The sequence below is a fragment of the Candoia aspera genome, chromosome 7 (assembly GCF_035149785.1).
Source record: "Candoia aspera isolate rCanAsp1 chromosome 7, rCanAsp1.hap2, whole genome shotgun sequence".
Taxonomy (NCBI): domain Eukaryota; kingdom Metazoa; phylum Chordata; class Lepidosauria; order Squamata; family Boidae; genus Candoia; species Candoia aspera.
The window spans coordinates 32,223,605-32,241,905 of NC_086159.1; the positions used below are offsets into that span (position 1 = coordinate 32,223,605).

General features: G+C 37.4%; 1 protein-coding gene across 1 annotated transcript in view; it reads left to right on the top strand.

Annotated features, from left to right (window-relative positions):
• The window catches only part of GUCY2C (guanylate cyclase 2C), a 95,225-nt gene that overhangs the window by 74,864 nt on the left and 2,060 nt on the right, over nt 1-18,301 (top strand). Inside the window, exons 20-25 of the mRNA XM_063308528.1 lie at nt 1,337-1,428; nt 3,006-3,164; nt 4,363-4,555; nt 5,044-5,218; nt 15,001-15,099; nt 17,885-17,979. Of these exons, the coding sequence (XP_063164598.1) occupies nt 1,337-1,428; nt 3,006-3,164; nt 4,363-4,555; nt 5,044-5,218; nt 15,001-15,099; nt 17,885-17,979 (813 nt within the window). The remainder of the gene's footprint in view (nt 1-1,336; nt 1,429-3,005; nt 3,165-4,362; nt 4,556-5,043; nt 5,219-15,000; nt 15,100-17,884; nt 17,980-18,301) is intronic.

The following is an 18,301-nucleotide window of genomic DNA, read 5'->3' on the forward strand; positions in this document are numbered from 1 at the left end:
GAGAAACTTCTATACAGGTCAGGAAGCCAGAATGTGGCAAAACAGACTGGATCCAGATTTGCAAAGGAGTGCGCCAAGGCTGCATGCTCTCCCCTTATTTATTCAACCTATATGCTGAATATTTATTAAGGGAAACTCGATTGGAAGAAGGTGAGCATGGTTTTAAAATTGGAGGAAGAACATCAATAACTTGCACTATGCCTATAAAAATTAGAATCCTGCAAGCCATGGTATTTCCTATGACACTCTATGGAAGTGAAAGTTGGACTTTAAAGAAGCAGAATAGGAAGAGTATTGATGCCTTTGAACTGTAGTGTTGGAGAAGACTCCTGAGAATATCGTGGACAGCCAAGAAAACAAACCAATGGATCATCGAACAAATCTACCCATAGTTCTCACTTGAGGCACAAATGACCAGGCTCAAATTGTCCTACTTAGGACACATTATGCAAAGATTCAGCTCTCTGGAAAAGGCTCTAATGCTGGAGAAGGTGGAAGGAAAGAGAAGAAGAGGACAACCAGCAGCAAGGTGGATGGACTCAGTTACGCTGGTGATGAGTGCACCATTGGGAGATTTGAAAGAACAGGTTAGGGATAGATCATCATGGAGAAAATCTATAGTATCTATGTGGTCGCTAGGAATCAAAACAACTTGGGAGCCACAAAGGAGAAGGCCCTCTCCCAAATATCAGATAGCTGAACTTCTGGTATCAGAGGCATCATCAAAAGGGCCTTTCCTATTGATATAAGTCACCCAGCAGGTTAATAAGCTTAATCACACCCATTTGAAGGAAGCCTTGTACACATCCTTTTCAAAATTTTTGTACAGGAAGCTGCTGTCACATTTGATTTCAGCTTTCATTAACTAAACCTTGGTGATTACCTTCAACTCTCATAATACAACCCATGTGGTGACCAGTGTGTTGTACTGGTTAAGGTGTTGGACTAAGAATAGGGCGATCCAGGTTCAAGTCCAACCTCAACTATGGAAACTCACAGTGTGACTTTAGGCCAGTCACTTTCTCACAGCTCAAGCAAGCTCACAGAATTATGATTATAGGGAAAAATTGGAAGGAATGCACTGTATGCTGTCTTATGCTCCTGGGGGAAAGGCAGGATAAAATAAATTAACCACCTAACTAATCTTATTGAGCTTTGCAGAGAAATATAGATGGAACTTGAGGTTCTGGTTAATGTTTGATGCAATTCTATTGTGGCAAGGTGGGAATTGGGTGGGAAATGAGTGAAGTTTATGTGAAGGAGAAATACTATTTTTATATCTTACCATGGAACCCAAAATATATTAACTAACCTGGTCTGGTTTGTGCATTGCTAGATATATTTTCTAGTGAAAAGCTGCTGGGAAGAAGATGCAGAAAAGAGACCAGATTTTAAGAAAATTGAAACTACTCTAGGTAGAATATTTAGGTAAGAAACTAATAAACATTAAAGCAAAGCTTTATGCATTTCTATGTCAAAATGTTCAGCACATGGGAAAAGGTAAATGAGACCCCATCATTTGATAAAAAGTGTCCATGTATGAAAAAAGAACATGTAAATGTGAATAAAGAAGAAGAGAAAACAAGTAAAATAACATGGATATTTACTGTAAAGTTTAATGATGTAAGAATCCTGTTGGATCATATACAGTAGGCTGTTCTACTCTGAGATAGATAAATGAGATACGTAGATATAGATAGTTAAACGAGATAGATTAGAGATAGATAGATATAGATATAGATATAAATATAGATAGGTAGATGATAAATAGATAGACCCCTGACTATTCTCTCTCTCTCTCTCTCTCTATATATATATATATATATATATATATCCTTAACATATCTAATGTAGCATTTTAAAACTTCAGATACTAATATTCTTTTTCTTTTAAGACTCAGCTACAACTACTAAAACCTACCTTAGCATGCCAGTTCTATCAAGTTATAATTATTGTTCAGAGGGAGAGATTTGGTGGATGTTCATTTTCATTATATAACATGTATAGATTACATTAATTTATTTATTTGTCAAATTTCTCTGCTGCCCACCTCACATACAACAACTCTGGGCAGCTTACAGATAATAAAATGCTAAAAAACTACAATGTAATATAAATATAAATACTCATAAATACAAACACAAATATAAAAATACAAAGAATATAAAATATAAAAGATGGCAATAAGATCTTATCTATGGCACTATCACGGTGTCAACCACCCCTATGAATGGCTATTCCCCCTCCCATCCCAAGTGAGGTGGCATAACCATGTCTTCACCCCCTTCCGGAAGGCCAGGAGAGTGGGGGTAGCCTATTCCAAAGGGCGGGTGCCATGGCAGAGTAGACAGGATCCGTAACATGTCCTCTCTGCCTGACCAGGTGGGGGGGTTGATGTCATGGTGGTGAGGCGGTTCCTCAGGTAACCTGGACCCATGCCATGTACAGCTTTAAAGGTGATAACCAACACCTTGAATTGGACCTGGAAGCAAACTGGCACCCAATGCAGCTCGCGCATCAATGGTGTTACATGTGCCCTCCTTGGGGCTCCTAAGACTGCTCAGGCGGCCGCATTCTGGACAAGCTGTAGCTTCCAGATACTCTTCAAGGGTAGCCCCATGCAGAGCACATTACAGTAGTCTACGCAGGAGGTGACTAAGGCATGAGTGACTGTTCAAAGGGATTAATTTCCACCATATAGAGCTAGTTTGGTCTAGTGGTTAAGGCAACCGGCTAGAAACCAGGAGACTGTGAGTTCTAGTCCCGCCATAGGCATGAAAGCTGGCTGGGTGACCTTGGGCCAGTCACTCTCTCTCTCAGCCCAACTCACCTCACAGTGTTGTTGTTGTGGGGAAAATAGGAGGAGGAAGGAGTAATAGATATGTTCCCTGCCTTGAGCTATTTATAGAAATAATAAAGGCAGGATAGAAAATTAATAAAAAAATAAAGATCTATTTGCCATTTTTCTTGAAAAATATCATTTTCGTTCTCACAATATTCCTAGCAACTACCACAGCCAAAACAATGAGAGCTATATGGACACGTTGATCCGACGTCTACAGTTGTATTCACAAAACCTGGAGCACTTAGTAGAAGAGAGAACCAAGCTATACAAAGCAGAACGAGATCGAGCTGACAAACTTAATTTCATGCTTCTCCCAAGGTGAGTGCTGTCCAGCAGGGAATATTCTTCAACTGCAGTAGAATTCTGATCACTGAGGAATTCTAAACAGATTTATATGTTTCTTGTCCAAATATTTAAGGACAAGCTTTTAAAATTATGAAAAATATATGTCTTTTTAAAAACCTTTTGCAGTCTTTGAACAGCATTGGGGATTTATCTTGTTTCATCAGGATAGCATGCAAAAATTTCTTCTGCTTCCATGCAACTTTTATTCCTCTGCAAGAGATATGCAAACACCAAAATGGGCATGGAATCCATGTTTGCCCCAGGTGACACAGACCCTAGTTGTGGCCCTGCATGAGACTGCCTTTGTAGACTAACAGAAAGGTTCAGTTGGTCCAGTCTGGCTGTTGGTGGGTATTCACCAACATGAGCACATTACACCTGTGCTCCAGCCCCTAAACTGCCATCCTATTAGTTTCCAAGTGCAATTCAAAGTGCTGGTTTTGACATTTAAAGCATTACATACCTTGGCACTAGAGTATTGGCAGGACCACATTTTCTGACCAGCTTCAACCTGCCCACTGTAATGTCCTGGAAACCTGTTTCATGAAGTAAGTGGGGTGGGTGTTTGTAGGTGCTCTTTTTCAATTGGGGTGCCTACACTTTGGAATAGCCTCCCTCTAGAGATTTGATTACTCCCAAACTTTTGGCCTTCCATAAATTGTTAAAAATTGAATTATTTCAGAGAGATTTTGGCAGTATGAATTGATGCCTTCAGCTATTAAATGATGGATTGTTTTATGTGTAATCTTAGTTATTTTATTGTTTATTTTATACTGTGGATGTTTTATTGTATTTTTATGGATGGATATAAGTTGCTGAGAGCATCTCTTGATTGTGGCAAGTATAAATCTAATAAATAAATAAATGCAACTGAAAGGTACAGTAATTTCACAACATCAAATGTCAAGACCATCTTATTTAATTCGATATTGACTTCAAATGTGTTTTGAAAGGAACATGATTACCTGTACTGTAAGTGCTATGGTAGTTTAATTAACTAATTATTAATTAGCTATTATTATTAATTAATTATTTTGTGTTTGTATCATTGCCATTGTAGAACTACATTACCAAATCATTTCTCGACAGATTATGGCTATCATACCATAATTAATTTTTTTTAAAGCACACTTTGAAATCAATAAGCTTTCCTCCTTTTTTTTTTTCACAGACCTGTGGTAAAGTCTTTGAAGGAAACTGGACGTGTAGAACCAGAATTGTTTGAAGAAGTCAGTATCTACTTCAGTGACATTGTAGGCTTCACAACCATATGTAAATACAGCACACCTATGGAAGTGGTAGACATGCTGAATGACATCTACAAGAACTTTGACCATATTCTTGATCATCATGATGTTTACAAGGTGATCTGATTTGAGAAGAGAATATAAACAGCTACCCTGAGGTGAAACAAAGGTAGTGGGGGCAACAATGTCACCAAAAAGGCAAGAATTGTTTTTATCTGAGACATTCTCAGTTAAAATGGTTTTCCAGAACAATAAGAAGGAGTTACTTAAGATTTTAAAATATATAAGTTCCTCATTTCAGGAAAAAAAAAACCACTCATGAAGTCTCACTGTACCAGGTTTCTTCAGTCTGGTGTCTTCTAAAATGTTAGATTCCAGCTCCCAGTTAGTATATCCAATGGTCATGCTGGTTGAGCATGATCAGAATTGCAATGATCTGGATCACTGAATCCAATTATCTGGAGGGGGCACCAAGCTGGGAAGGCTTTGTTTTACTGAGGTGACCTACAACTCTAATCATAGACTTATTTTATTAATTAAAAGTTGTTCAGTATTCTGTTTCCCTAAGCAGATATATCTTGTGACTTTTTGTCATGTTTCAACAGGTGGAGACCATTGGAGATGCATATATGGTAGTAAGCGGTTTACCAAACAGAAATGGTAATTGTCATGCAGTGGACATTTCCATGATGGCCCTGGATATACTCAGCTTCATGGGGTCATTTGAATTACGACATCTTCCAGGCCTTCCTGTATGGATTCGAATAGGAATTCATTCTGGTATGGAAGATTGTGACAAACATTTGAAGAAAATAAACAAATCAACCAATGAGTTTTAATGTCATGTTTAGTTTGCCATAAATTGATCACAGAAATGGTATTCTATCTATATCTATCTATCTATCTATCTATCTATCTATCTATCTATCTATCTATCTTTTTAGGACATTAAGAAAATTATCAGTGATAACCAACTGTTCGAAGAAGAATATAGTGAACATTAAACAGAGATTATCAAACATAAATAGCTTTCTAATATTATTGATCAATACTACCTGATACCAGGGTAATTTATATACAATTGTTTTATTCATACTTCAAAATAATTCAGAAGTGGTTTGGACCTTGAGCAAGAACAGAATTTCCACACTGTTCTTTTTCAGGAAGTCTGAAGAAAGCATTATTAATGAGTAATGTTTTAATGTAATTATCATGATCTTCTCCCCTCACCAGCTTTGCCGCTTTTCTGGTAGTTGCCTTTCTTTATTTGTAATCCAAAAGTAAAAGTGAGTCAATTACAAAGGTGAAAGTAAAAGGCAGGCTCCCCAACCCCTTTCTTCCTCTTTTGCCTTTTCTATGTCCTTAAGGCTTTAGTCCAATTTGTCTCTCCATAGTTTTAGTCACACAGCCTGTCTCATATTACAGTTACCTCCTTATCCACCAATCCACCAATTGTCTTTTCCCTTTGATGTCAAACAATCAACATTCCCACAAAGGTCTGGTCTATTTGTCTCATTAGCTCCAAATAAAATCAGAAGGACTTTTTCCAAAATATTAATCTTTCAAATTTATTCAGTCCCCTTTATCTGTTTATAGTTTTCTTAAATCAAAGTCTTGTTAAGCCTTTTGCTGTTAATCTGAAGTCTTTAAAAATATTTTTCCTCTTTTTTTTCCTTTCTGTACCTTGAAAGGAAGGCTGACTCACCAAATGGTTGTTTTCTTTATCCTGCTGTTCCAAAGACTTCTCTTTAATTGTAAATTGGTTATATCCAAAAGCATTTAATAAAGTGAGGATTTGAGCAAACTTAATGTCCTTAAAAAGGCTGTACTGCAGGTGCAAGCATGCTGTCTCTCCCTCATCCCCCAGCTGCTCTACTCACAAGAAGACCGCAATACTTCCTCTGGTCTCCTCGCGAGGAGCAGCTGTCCAAGGTGCAGGTGGATGATCTCTCAGTCTCTCCTTTATCCAGAGAGACTCTGCTGGCCAGAAACCACCACTGGTTGTCATTCCCCACCACAGCACCAGCTCCGCTCTTTCAGAGATGTCTAGTCTGCCATAAACTTCACCCAGAAGTTAATTTAAATGGGGCTAAGACTTTGATATTAGGAATTTATGCACCAAATGAAGATAAAGTAACATTTTATAAAGGACTTATGGACAAATTGTTGGTCATCATATGAAAATTGGTGCCTAATGGGAGACTGGAATGGTCTGTCCACAACAAGATAGAACCTCTAAGAAAGACATTAAGAAAACACAAAGCAAACTACTGAAAATATTTTTTCATATAATGGACAATTTAGAGCTTGTAGATGTATGGAGACATAAAAATGGAGATTTGAAGAATACACTTACAGATCCTTTTCAAGAATTGATGTATTCTGGATTTCTAAGCACTTGGCTACCAGTGTCAACAAAGGGGAGATATTGCCAAATACTTTTTTCAGATCATAATCCACTGACTTCAATATTTAAAAGGAAAATCAGTTCCTTCAGATGGAGACTGAATGAGACATTATTACAAAAAGAAACAATAGTCGAAAACTGTAAAAAGAAGTTGAAAGAATTTTTTGAGAATAATCTTAATAAAGGTACAGATATAAGGACAGTGTGGGATGTGAGTAAAGCTTTCATAAGAGGACATTTTATACAATATAATAGTAAGCTTAACAAGCAGAGACAAGAGAAAATACAAGTGGTTCCAGATGAGATAAAAATGAAAGAAGAGGAATTAAAGAAATGTTGAGGAAAGAAAAATATTTTGCAACAAATCAGACTTTTACAGCAGCAGTTGTCTATGTTAACAGAAAGAGAAATGGAAATAAAAAATGAATTATGTAAAGCAAAAAAACTTTTAATTTGCAAACAAGATGGGAAGTGGTTGGCATTTAAATTATGAAAAGGAAAAGGAAAAAATATGGAAACTACAAGATGGAAATATTATGACAACAGATAATGCAAGGATATGAAAAATATTCCATCAGTATTAATCAAAATAATATAAAGTTTCCCTGGCAAAAGTTGATGAATACTTAAAGAAACAAACTTACCAGAGATTTTGTTGTTTATTTGTTTAGTTGCTTCCGACTCTTCGTGACCTCATGGACCAGCCCACGCCAGAGCTTCCTGTCGGTCGTCAACACCCCCAGCTCCCCCAGGGACGGGTCCGTCACCTCTAGAATATCATCCATCCACCTTGCCCTTGGTCGGCCCCTCTTCCTTTTGCCCTCCACTCTCCCTAGCATCAGCATCTTCTCCAGGGTGTCCTGTCTTCTCATTATGTGGCCAAAGTATTTCAGTTTTGCCTTTAATATCATTCCCTCAAGTGAGCAGTGTGGCTTTATTTCCTGGAGGATGGACTGGTTTGATCTTCTCGCAGTCCAAGGCACTCTCAGAATTTTCCTCCAACACCACAGTTCAAAAGCATCGATCTTCCTTCTCTCAGCCTTCCTTATGGTCCAGCTCTCGCAGCCATATGTCACTATGGGGAACACCATTGCTTTAACTATGAGGTCCTTTGTTGTCAGTGTGATGTCTCTGCTCTTAACTATTTTATCGAGATTGGCATTGCTCTTCTCCCAAGGATTAAGCATCTTCTGATTTCCTGACTGCAGTCAGCATCTGCAGTAATCTTCGCACCTAGAAATACAAAGTCTTTCATTGCTTCTACATTTTCTCCCTCTATTTGCCAGTTATCAATCAAGCTGGTTGCCATAATCTTGTTTTTTTTGAGGTTTAGCTGCAAGCCAGCTCTTGCACTTTCTTCTTTCACCTTCATCATAAGGCTCCTCAGTTCCTCTTCGCTTTCAGCCATCAAAGTGGTATCATCTGCATATCTGAGATTGTTAATGTTTCTTCCAGCAATTTTAACTCCAGCCTTGGATTCCTCAAGCCCAGCATGTCACGTGATGTGTTCTGTGTACAAATTGAATAGGTAGGGTGAGAGTATACAGCCCTGCCGTACTCCTTTCCCAATCTTAAACCAGTCCGTTGTTCCGTGGTCTGTTCTTACTGTTGCTACTTGGTCGTTATACAGATTCTTCAGGAGACATACAAGATGACTTGATATCCCCATACTGCTAAGAACTTGCCACAATTTGTTATGGTCCACACAGTCAAAGGCTTTCGAATAGTCAATCAAACAGAAATAGATGTTTTTCTGAAACTCCCTGGCTTTTTCCATTATCCAGCGGATATCGGCAATTTGGTCCCTAGTTCCTCTGCCTTTTCTAAACCCAGCTTGTACATTTGGCAATTCTCGCTCCATGAATTGCTGAAGTCTACCTTGCAGGATCTTGAGCATTACCTTACTGGCATGTGAAATGAGTGCCACTGCTCGATAGTTTGAACATTCTTTAGTGTTCCCCTTTTTTGGTATGGGGATATAAGTTGATTTTTTCCAATCTGATGGCCATTCTTGTGTTTTCCAAATTTGCTGGCATATAGCATGCATTACCTTGACAGCATCATCTTGTAAGATTTTGAACAGTTCAGCTGGGATGCCGTCGTCTCCTGCTGCCTTGTTATTAGCAATGCTTCTTAAGGCCCATTCAACCTCACTCTTCAGGATGTCTGGCTCTAGCTCACTGACCACACCATCAAAGCTATCCCCGATATTGTTATCCTTCCTATACAGGTCTTCTGTATATTCTTGCCACCTTTTCTTTATCTCTTATTCTTCTGTTAGGTCCTTGCCATCTTTGTTTTTGATCATACCCATTTTGGCCTGGAATTTACCCCCGATGTTTCTAATTTTCTGGAAGAGGTCTCTTGTCCTTCCTATTCTATTGTCTTCTTCCACTTCCGCGCATTGCTTGTTTAAAAATAATTCCTTATCTCTTCTGGCTAACCTCTGGAATTTTGCATTTAATTGGGCATATCTCCCCTTATCACTGTTGCCTTTTGCTTTCCTTCTTTCTTGGGCTACTTCTAGTGTCTCAGCAGACAGCCATTTTGCCTTCTTGGTTTTCTCTTTCTTTGGGATGTATTTTGTTGCCGCCTCTTGGACAATGTTGTGGACTTCTGTCCAGAGTTCTTCCGGGACCCTATCTACTAAGTCCAGTCCCTTAAATCTATTCTTCACCTCCACTGCATATTCCTTAGGAATATTAGTGAGCTCATATCTAGCTGATCTGTGGGTCTTCCCTAATCTCTTTAGTCTGATCCTAAATTGTGCAAGAAGAAGTTCGTGATCAGAACTACAGTCAGCTCCAGGTCTTGTTTTTACCGACTGTATAGATGTCTGCCACCTTTGGCTGCAAAGGATGTAGTCAATCTGGTTTCGGTGTTGTCCATCTGGGGAAGTCCATGTATAAAGCCGTCTCTTAGGTTGCTGGAAGAGAGTGTTTGTTATGCACATTGAGTTGTCTTGGCAAAATTCTATCAGCCTATGTCCTGCTTCATTTTGTTCTCCCAGGCCATGTTTACCTGTAGTTCCAGGTGTCATTTGACTGCCCACCTTAGCATTCCAGTCTCCTGTGATGAAAATAACATCTCTTTTAGGTGTGTTGTCCAGTAGGTGCTGCAGATCCTCATAGAACTGCTCTACTTCAGCTTCTTCAGCATCTGTGGTTGGGGCGTATATTTGGATCACTGTGATGTTAGATGGCTTGCCCTAAATTTGAATTGAGATCATTCTGTTGTTTTTTGGATTGTATCCAAGCACTGCTTTAGCCACTTTACGATTACTTATGAAGGCTACTCCATTTCCTCTGTGGTCCTCTTGTCCACAGTAGTAGATCTGGTGGTCATTTGATGTGAAGTGGCCCATTCCAGTCCATTTCAGTTCACTGACACCCAGAATGTTAATCTTGACATCTCACCAATAACCACATCCAATTGCCCTGGCTCATAGATCTTACATTCCAGGTTCCAATGGTGTGTTGATCTTTAGAACATCGGATTCACCGTTCACCACCAGCACCGTCGGCCGCTAGCCGTCCTTTCGGCTTTGAGCTAGCTGCGTCATCACGTCTGGGGCTAGGTGAACTCATCCTCTGTTCCTCCCCAGTAGCATTTTGACCATCTTCCAACCTGGGGGTCTCATCTTCCGATGGTATACCGACATATATCTGGTTGTACCGATCCATTGAGTTTTCACGGCAAGAATACTGGGGTGGGTTGCCATTCCCTTCCCCAGGGATCGCATTTAGTCTGACCTCTCTGTCATGACCTTCCCGTCTTGGGTGGCCCTTCATGATTTAGCTCATGGCATCATTGAGGTGCTCAAGCTCCAGCACCACGACAAGGTAACGATCCTTTGCTGAAGTACCAGAGATTACAGAAACAAATTATGAATGTACCTATAACACAAAGTGAAATTTGTGAAGCAATAAAAAAGACTAAAACAGGGAAAGCACCAGGACCAGATGGCCTATCAGCTTCCTACTATAAATACTTTGAGGATGAATTACTACAATATTTCCAAAAAATGATGAATTCTATCTTACATAATGGAAGAATACCAGATAGTTGGATTGAGGTTAATATAGCATTAATTCCAAAAGAAGGCCAAGGTTTGACTTCACCAAAAAATTACTGCCCGATATTGTTATTGAATAATGACCATATGTTATTTACAATGATTTTAGCTGAGAAGATGAAAATAATCTTACAGGACTTTATTCATGAAGATCAATATGGGTTTTTACCCAAAAGACAGTTAAGAGATAATATTAGAAATGTATTGGACATTTTGGAATACTTAGAACAACATAATGAAAAACAAGCTGCACTGATCTTTCTAGATGCAGAAAAGGCATTTGACAATTTGAACTGGACTTTCTTGTTTAAAATTTTGGAAGATAAGGACTTTGGTGAGAATGTTATTAAATGTGTAAAATCGATTTATACTTCACAAAAGCCACAGATAATTATAAACACAGAATTAACAAAAACTTGTGAGATACAAAAAGGGACAAGACAAGGATGACCTTTATCTCCACTTTTGTTCATTCTAGCTCTGGAAATATTGAATAGAGACATAAGACAAGATGAGAGTATTGCTGGGGTGAAGGTTAAAAAAGAAGTAAACAAATTTGTAGATGAATTGGTTCTAATTTTGGAAAATCCTTCATAAGGAATAGAGACATTAATGGAAAAATTAAAGGAGTTTGGTGCATTAGTTGGATTCAAAATTAATAATAAAAAACAAAGATGTTGACAAAAAATATGAAGATGGAAGATCAAAAAGAATTGATTGCAAAAGTCAGTTTTCAGATTGAGAAAAAAGTATAATACCTGGGTATTACTATGACCAATATGAATAGTATATTATTTCAAAATAATTATGTTAAGGTATGGAATGAAATTAAGGACATGTTAAGATGGGAAAAATTACAATTGTCACTGTTGGGGAGAATTTCTGTGATAAAAATGAATGTATTACCTGGAATGATTTTTTTGTTTCAAAAATCACCTATTTTAAAAATTGATGTACCATTTAAGCAGAAAGATATATCTAGGTTTATATGGCAAGGGAAAAATACAAGTGTCAAATTTAAAATTCATCAAGATGCAAAGGAACAAGGGGGACTGGGATTGCCTGATTTGAAACTGTATTTTGCAGCCTACTATTTAGTTTGGATGAAATAATGGGTGTTACTGAAAAATAAGAGGATTTTAGATTTGGAAGAGGATGACCTGAGGTTTGGGTGGCATGGTTTTTTATGGTACGATAAAGTTAAGGTTAATGTAGATTTTAAAAATAATTATGTTATAAATGCCATATTTAGAATGTGGAATAGATACAAACCCAGGTTGTGCCTGAAAACGCCTTTGTGGATCTCAGCACAAGAAGCATTTTATAGAAAAGAAATAGCAGGCAAAGAGAAATGGTTGACATACTGTGAGTTGTTAGAACAAGAATATAGACAATACAAGACGAAGTCAAAAGAACAATTGACTCAGGAAGGATTTAGTTTTCAATGGCTCTAATACTGTATGTATAGTTGATAGAAATATTTAAAGTAGATAAAAGAATTTGGAATTGAACAACATAAGACAGAAGTTGAAACTGAATTATGTGCTAATGATGAACGTGTAATTGTTAAAATGTATAAACTTTTGTTGAAATTTGAATTGGAAGAAGAACAAGTGAAAGAGTGTATGATAAAATGGGTAAAGAATGTTGGACATAATATACTGGTGGAACAGTGGGAAAATATGTGGCTGAAAGGACTGAGAATTACACTGTTATAACTTAAAAGAGAATTTTTATAAAATGATGTACCATTGGCACATAACTCCATAAATAATGCAAAATGTATAAAGGTACTTCAGATTTGTGCTGGAAATGTGGAAAACATGAAGGATTATTTTATCATTTACCTGGTGGACTTGTAAAAAACCAGAAAATTCTGTGTTCAAATACATACAGTAATACAAAAATTTTTAAAGACTAATATTCAACTGAAACCAGAGCTTTTCTTGCTGGGACTAATGGACAACAACTACTTATTGATAGTTGTTTTTGTTCATGGTAACTGCAGCAAGATGCAAAGACTCCGAAATACCTACAGTGGAGGAATGGTTGGTGAAGATGACAAAATTTGCAGAGATGATAAAATAGATCTGTTTAATTAGAGAAAAGACAATAACTGCATTTGTTAGCGACTGGAAACCATTTATGGACTTTTTGCTGAAAATGGAAAAAAATGTACTTGTGATTTATGGGTTTGATGATTAGAAAGTGTAGATTATGGAAAAAAGGGAGTTATGATGTAACCTTAGAGATGGAGGATAAAATTTGAATGCATGTATGACTGCTATAAAGAAGATTAGAAGTAATTTCTTTATATTTTGTCTTTCTTTTCTTTTTTCTTTTTTTCTTTTTTCTCTTACTCTCCTTTCTCTTTCATTTCTTTGTTCTTTTTCACCCCTTTTCTTTTTCTTTATTTTCTTTTTTCTTTAAATGTTTTTACTTGGTAAACCTTTCTTCAATAAAAATTAATTTTTAAAAAGTGGCTGCTTTAGAACCCCAGGAAAGTAACAGTCAGAGGAGAGCTCAAGGAAGCCAAATCAGTGTCTATGTGTGTGCATCTGTATGCACAAGGAAGGAGGAAAAGAGGGTGCATCTGGGTGAAGGTATCAGCATGGACTGTAAAGTAGTTCTTGGATGAAGGACATTAAAGGCTGCAAATAAATTACTGAACTGATACATTTTTTACTTTTTCAAAAGAAAAATATCTTAAACAAATATTGATATCTAGCCATCATGCTATTCCCATCTGAGAGAAGCAACATTGTGCAAAGTGTAGAAGAGGAGTAAGAATTAGTAATGGAAAGAAATTAAAGGCAGGAAACGAGAGAAAAGGAAAGGAAGCTAACTAAATATAGCTTATACCACCTCTAGCAGCATTTACTGTCTCTTTTCATGCTTTTCAGCCTTGCAAACCATCCTTGTTTCCACGAAGTCCTTTCACCAATTCAGGCATTGCCTTTTGTTCTTCAAACTTTTTACCTCTCTCTTTTTCAGGATTTCATCAATTCCATCCAACCATAAAATTCTACCCCTTCTCATTATTCTCAACTCATTCACTCTTCCTTCATATATTTGTTTTACAATATTTGATCAAATTTATCTTGGTCTTCAGTGTATTACTTTTCAGACCCATATTCCTCATTGCATCATACAATCTCTCTAACATCACTGCAAATCATTTACATTCTCAGTCGACAACATGACATCATCCACCTACAAAGCTACAAACACTTTTGTGTACCCAAGTAACACATCTCTAATATCACTACAAACATTTATTAGACATTACCCATAAGGGACATCACATATCTTTGTCTCACGTACAATAAATTTTCTTTTTCGCATTCAAGACCTACTAAAGAGTAAACATCTGGTCTGTATAGTTCCATAATAAGGCATTTGTCAAGTTTTGCTCAATGCCAGGTCTTGCACTGTTTCAATCAGCAGTCTGCTAAATACCTTCCCAGGCACATTTATTAAATAGGTCCCCCTGTAGTTTGCATTCACTCTTGTTGCCTTTCCCTTTATATAAGGGAACAATGACAACATTCTTCCAATCATAAGGTAGAGAAGCAATCATCACACATGTTAAAAGCATTGCATGGTCACTCCATGAGGAAATTACATCCATCTTTTAACATTTCTCTAGTTGTATCATCTATATATGCAGGAAGAGAAAGTATTCTTCACCAGTGCTCTCAGTTTATAATAACTGATCAAATCAATCATGCTGTTACATTCATTCCTTTGCCATATCTTTTCATGAAAACACATTAGGAAAAACAACCAATAACCTGTGGTATCTTAAGTAATAATAACTTGATTGTGGCATTTTTTTGTTGTTGAATATAGTTCACTATACTCATATGATTGCTAGTTGATTATGGCATAACTTTTTATACTCTACCTCATCAGAAGCAGAGTTTAACTATCTGTCTAACCATCCCTGCATATGCACACAGTCATGAGTTACAAATATTGATATACATGATTGAAGGATTGCAAACAGTGAACTCATCTTTTCAGATGTAAATGCCTGTTCTTCCTCTTAAGTTAGTTTCTATTTTTTCTTGTGTTCAGGTCCTTGTGCAGCTGGTGTAGTTGGGATTAAAATGCCTCGTTACTGCTTGTTTGGAGACACGGTGAACACAGCTTCAAGAATGGAGTCTACAGGTTTACGTAAGAATAGAGTTTCACCGTTTCTAACTATACAATACTTTATACAATGAAATTCAGAATTCCATATATAAAAAGAAACAATTTTAGCAAGGTATCATAAAGGCTTACTAGAATCTGGGTCAGTGACTATCTCATAGATAAAATGTTTGCTGTGTAATTTTTGTGAAGCTAAATTGTACGGCACTATAACTTCATAAGCAACTTGACAGAAAGGTACAATACAAATGTAGTGAATAAATGGCATTTTCTCAGAAGACATCCACATTAGATCCCTTCCCCCAGTTTTTGTGCAATTGCTGATCATCCTCTTGTAATACAGTTAGCCTTCCTTCTAGCTATAAATGTTCAGATTAAAGTCATAAGAATTATCTGTGATCAATTAATTGGATCTTATATTTAGGCTAATGCTGGAGTACTTCAGTATCCAAGCTCTCAGTGTGGTGTTACATGGGGCTCAGGATTTCATGGCCTTCTGGTGGCAACCATGGGCTTGACCCAAGTGATCTTGGGCCCGACACATATAAGTGGCCACATACTAGTGCTTACTGCTGCTAGGAGGCTCTCAGGAAGTTGGGCCTCAGGATACCACCTTGCCAGGGCCCTGTGTTCTGGGTGTCTAATTACCTGCTTGAATTAGGAGGGGTTGGGGGGCTGACCATGATCTTGGTCAAGCTGCAGAGTGCTGTGAACAGCGGTGGCTATGACATATGTGAGAAAGGGCAAGCCTTTGATAAAAACCTAAAAGGACACATTCTAAGACAAAGCTTGAAAAAAGTATGGAACTCCAAGAAGAGTAAATTGTTAAGTCCAACAATTTCACCATTAGCCTCTCTTCTAAATGCTTTTCATGTTGCAGATAACTACAGTGTATCTACATTTGCAAAATGGTCACCCAGGGCCCATGAATAGATTACAGACACAGCAAGAACTACTTAGTGAAGGCCGGAACATACTATGGCTGATGTACCTACAAATTGCTGGAAGAATAAAATCTCACCTCAAAAACAAAGAAGGAACATTAAGGAAACATTAAGGAAAATGACAGAATTTGAAATGTTTATACAGAATCAAGACCACCTGTTAGGCTGTATATTTAAACTTCTGCTTAGATATGATATGGAGATAGAACAAATAAAAATGATAAATTGATAAAATACGATAAATTGGGTGCAAAATATCAAAGGAACAGTCCCAATACAACAATGGGAAGAACTGTGGAACAAATCTAAAAAAAATTACCCCAAGTTATGGTTTGAGAGAAAACTGGTATAAAATGTTTTGGAGATGGTATACAACTCTATCAATAATTGCCAAAATAGACAAATCATATAGTAATAAATGCTAGAAATGCCACAAAACAGAAGGAACATTCTATCATATGTGGTGGACATGTAAAAACCCCCAAAAGTATTGGAAAAACATATACAGCACCATTCAGAGAATCTTAAGGGATCACATTTGAAATGAAACCACATCTTTTTAAACTAGGTATAATTCCAGAACGTATCAGTAAAAAATACCATAATTTATTAAAACACATGCTTACAGCTATGAGGACAAACTGCACAACACTGGAAAAAAGACACAGTATCAGCGATATCTGATTGGGAATTTAAGCTTGGAGAATATGTAGCAATGGCAAAACTATTGTATATATGCAAAACAGAAATTTAACTAAATTTAAGCAAGAATGGAGAGCAGTTTGGTGTAGTGGTTAAGGCATCAGGCTAGAAACTGGGAGACCGTGAGTTCTATCCCACCTTAGGCACAAAGCCAGCTGGGTGACCTTGGGCCAGTCACTCTCTCTCAGCCCCAGGAAGGAGGCAATGGCAAACCGCTTCTGAAATCATGCCAAAAAAATTGCAGGAACTTGTCCAGGTGGTTGCCAGGAGTCAACACTGATTCAAAGGCACAAAAAAAAAAAAGCAAAAATGACTTCCATATATATTATATATTACACAGCAAGGTAAGTTAATAGTTGATTCCAAATGCAGTGGCCTGGATGTTAACTGATTATGTTTCAGTCCCAAACCAATTGTTCTCTGGGTCCAATTTAAAATGCTGGTATTAACATATGAAGTTCTCCACAGCTCAGCTGCCATGTACGTACAGGATTGTCTCTTCTGGCTACATTTGGCTTGTTCTGTGTGTTCTTCCTGAGATGGGATGCTGAGAGTCACCAACTGGTATGAAGTGATACTTCTAGGAATGGGGGCCTAGAAGCACATCTTCTCAGTTGCTGCCCCCATTGTGGAGCAACCTGCCTCCCAAGGGGTGTGGAGCCCTCAGTATATTAGCTTTAGGAAAGACTGTGAAAAAAATGTTGATAAGGGCCATGATGGAATGCCTATTCAACAGGATCTGTTTTTATAAGATGTGGTTTATTTTGTTTTATGTGGGTTTGTTGCAGGGACCATCTTAATATATTTGGGTGTTGTGGTTACAGTAAACTGCCTTGAGTCTTGGACATGATCAGTATATAAATTGTTGAGTGACCAAAAAAAGAAATAAATAAAATCATTAAGGCTAAACCAAATTTATGTTAGCATGTTCAGCATTATATACACTTAATTGCAAATGTTATTGTTAACAAATGTTACCAAAAAAAATGTTCCTTTTGTTAACAAGGAAGTTTTTCAGATAACAGTTCTATTTTTTTCACCATTAAAATTCAAGAATCAACAAAATATCAACTGTAATATAAATTTGGCACAATGCAAAACTAAAGGTAATAAAAAAAATCTATCTTACAAATACTGTGTATTTGTTCTATACTTACTTTTAGCCCTACGGATTCATGTAAATGGTTCCACTATTGCTATTCTGAAGAGGACAGACTGTCAGTTCCAGTATGAAGAACGAGGAGAAACTTACTTGAAGGTAATCTACACCCATATATTCATACTTTTAAAAATCTCTTTACACTCAACATTTATTTAAGAGGTATTGTATGTACCTTTTAAAATATAACTTGTAGCCCAGCTGTGCCCAGACCACTTACAGGTAGTCCTCACTTAACATTCATTCATTCAGTGACCAATCAAAGTTACAAGGGCCCTGAACAAGGGGTACTTATGATAGGTCCTCGTAGTTGAGCCATTGCAGTATCCCCACGGTCACACAATCACACGATCGTGATTCGGGCGGTCAGAGCCCAACTGGCTCACAATTACAATGTCGCAGCATCCCACAGTCATGTGAT